The sequence below is a fragment of the Scomber scombrus genome, chromosome 1 (assembly GCF_963691925.1).
Source record: "Scomber scombrus chromosome 1, fScoSco1.1, whole genome shotgun sequence".
In the NCBI taxonomy this organism is placed as follows: Eukaryota; Metazoa; Chordata; class Actinopteri; order Scombriformes; family Scombridae; genus Scomber; species Scomber scombrus.
The window spans coordinates 35836617-35838772 of record NC_084970.1 but is presented as its reverse complement, the minus strand read 5'-3'; the positions used below and the strand labels follow the sequence as shown (position 1 = coordinate 35838772).

The 2156-nt window shown below is 38.4% G+C and overlaps 1 protein-coding gene across 1 annotated transcript; it reads left to right on the top strand.

The window, feature by feature from the left end:
* The first annotated feature begins 816 nt into the window (after positions 1 to 816).
* LOC133978769 (retinal cone rhodopsin-sensitive cGMP 3',5'-cyclic phosphodiesterase subunit gamma-like) lies at positions 817 to 1223 on the top strand. Its single transcript, XM_062417085.1, has 3 exons — positions 817 to 923; positions 1012 to 1046; positions 1147 to 1223. The coding sequence occupies exons 1-3, from the start codon at positions 817 to 819 to the stop codon at positions 1221 to 1223; spliced, it is 219 nt and encodes a 72-aa protein (XP_062273069.1).
* The last annotated feature ends 933 nt before the right edge of the window (positions 1224 to 2156 follow it).

Sequence of the window (2156 nt, the reverse complement as noted above, 5' to 3'; positions counted from 1 at the left end):
CCCTCCTTCTTTCTTTCCTCCCTTCCTCTTTTCCTTTCTCCCTCCCTCTTTCATTTTTTTCCTCCCTCCCTCCGTCCTACCTTCCTTCCTTCCTTCTTTTCTCCTTCCTACCTTCTTTCTTTCCTTCCTCCCTCTTTTCCTTTCTCCCTCCCTCCCTCCTTCCTACTTTCCTTCCCTCCTTTCCTTCCTTCCTCCCTCCCTTCCTTCTTCCTCCCTTCCTTCCTTCCTCCCTCCTCTCCTTCCTTCCTCCCTCCCTTCCTTCCTTGACTCGAGGACAACAGGAAGGTTAAACCAAAATCCTAGAAGTGTACAATTTAGTATGTTTTTCTATTGGCATTTATCTGTTCATTAATATATATATATACATATTTTGGTACTCGCTGGATTTGTTCTGCCTTTTTTATTGCTGTTGATCTAAATGAACTATAACATATACATATAACTAATTATTAAGAGTTATTTAAAGTTTGATAACACACTGGTTTATATTTAACATATGCAGCTGTAATTGAAACAAAGACTGTTACACAACTTCATTGTCAGCTTACCCTGAAATTCATTTTGCACCCTCAGGCACTTTTGTTTATGGGATTTAAGAGATTAAGAGATTACATTGCAGAGACACGTGGATCTCAAATTGTATAACAGATATTAGTGTATGACATGTGAAGGACACAGAAAAGATTATCTGAGAAGAACATCTTTTTAATTTGTGTATATTATTCCAGATGCTTTTTTCACTATTTCTTTCTGTTCCTTTTGTACTTTTTCATTTTTTTTCTTGTAATAATATGAATATTTGTTGTTTTCATAGAAATGAACGCAGCAGCAGCACCATCAGGTGAGGCAGGAAAGCCCGCTCCTCCCAAGCAGAAGGAGACCAGGCAGTTCAAGAGCAAGGCTCCCAAAGCTGGACAGAAGGGGTGAGTATGGAGAGAACAGAAAACAGCATTACAAGTGTAAGATAATGAATTTGACACATCTTAACACGACTCTCTGTCCTTTTCTTAGATTTGATGATCTTCCAGGGATGGACGGGCTTGGAGGTAACTATCAATCAACACACTACATTATTGACTAATATTAAATGATTTTAAAGTAGTAGATAAAGGCAAGTTGGATTAATCTGTGGTTCTTCTCCTGCAGATGCGGCGGTCGTCTGCCCCTGGGAGACTTTTGGTGAAATGGAGCTGAGTGATCTGGCCCAGGTTGGCATCGTCTAGATCATATGCCGCATAGAAACGGTTTATTTCGGGTGGCTGCAATCCATCAGCTTTTTTTTCCTCTCGTCTTTGGGTTTGACTGATGGACTGAGAGGGACTTTAGTTTTCTTCCCTCGATAAGAGGAGTAAAAAGCTCTTGGACAGCAGCCCCCAAGAATGACTTTTTTCCATCCCTGGGCCACTACGCTTCACCACTTGGAAGTTTTAGCATCTCGCTGAGCACAGTTATTCCTCTGATTACATCTGCATGAGATCTTAGTTGTGGCTTTGTTAACCTAGCACTTGTGTAAAAGTGTCACACACTGTACCGCTGCTTGGATTTAACTATTGTGACGATCACGTATCAACTGAAAATCCTCACATATTATACTTAAAAGTGGGTAGATTCTAAAATCGAAATTCGCTCACACAATGTAAATGTATTTTATGCATATCTATCTATCTATCTATCTATCTATCTATCTATCTATCTATCTATCTATCTATCTATCTATCTATCTATCTATCTATCTATCTATCTATCTATCTATCTATCTATCTATCTATCTATCTATCTATCTATCTATCTATCTATCTCTCTATCTATCTATCTATCTATCTCTCTATCTATCTATCTATCTATCTATCTATCTATCTATCTAATCATAAAGTACAGTCATGTACAATAAATTATATTTTGATCACATTATTTTGTCTGTCTCTCCGTTCTGAGCATCAGAGTGCTGAATGTGACACCTGACCAGAGAGCATGTGCTTCCACCTTTTGTTGAACTGTCGTGATGAACTTCTTAATAGAATATTTGAGTTTCTCTTAACCCTCTGAATCCGAAGCAATTTCTGGTCGTTTTTTGCTTCTGTCACATTTATACTCATTGTTCATTCAGGTACCCTCGGAAACTTGAGAATCTGTCGATTACACCAGTTTTTTCAGTT

Excerpts from the sequence above, each read along its gene's own strand:
- LOC133978769 (XM_062417085.1), top strand. The coding sequence starts at position 817 with ATGAACGCAGCAGCAGCACCATCAGGTGAGGCAGGAAAGCCCGCTCCT. Across the intron at positions 924-1,011 it reads CCCAAAGCTGGACAGAAGGG|ATTTGATGATCTTCCAGGGA; the intron begins GTGAGTATGGAG and ends TCCTTTTCTTAG. Across the intron at positions 1,047-1,146 it reads AGGGATGGACGGGCTTGGAG|ATGCGGCGGTCGTCTGCCCC; the intron begins GTAACTATCAAT and ends CTTCTCCTGCAG.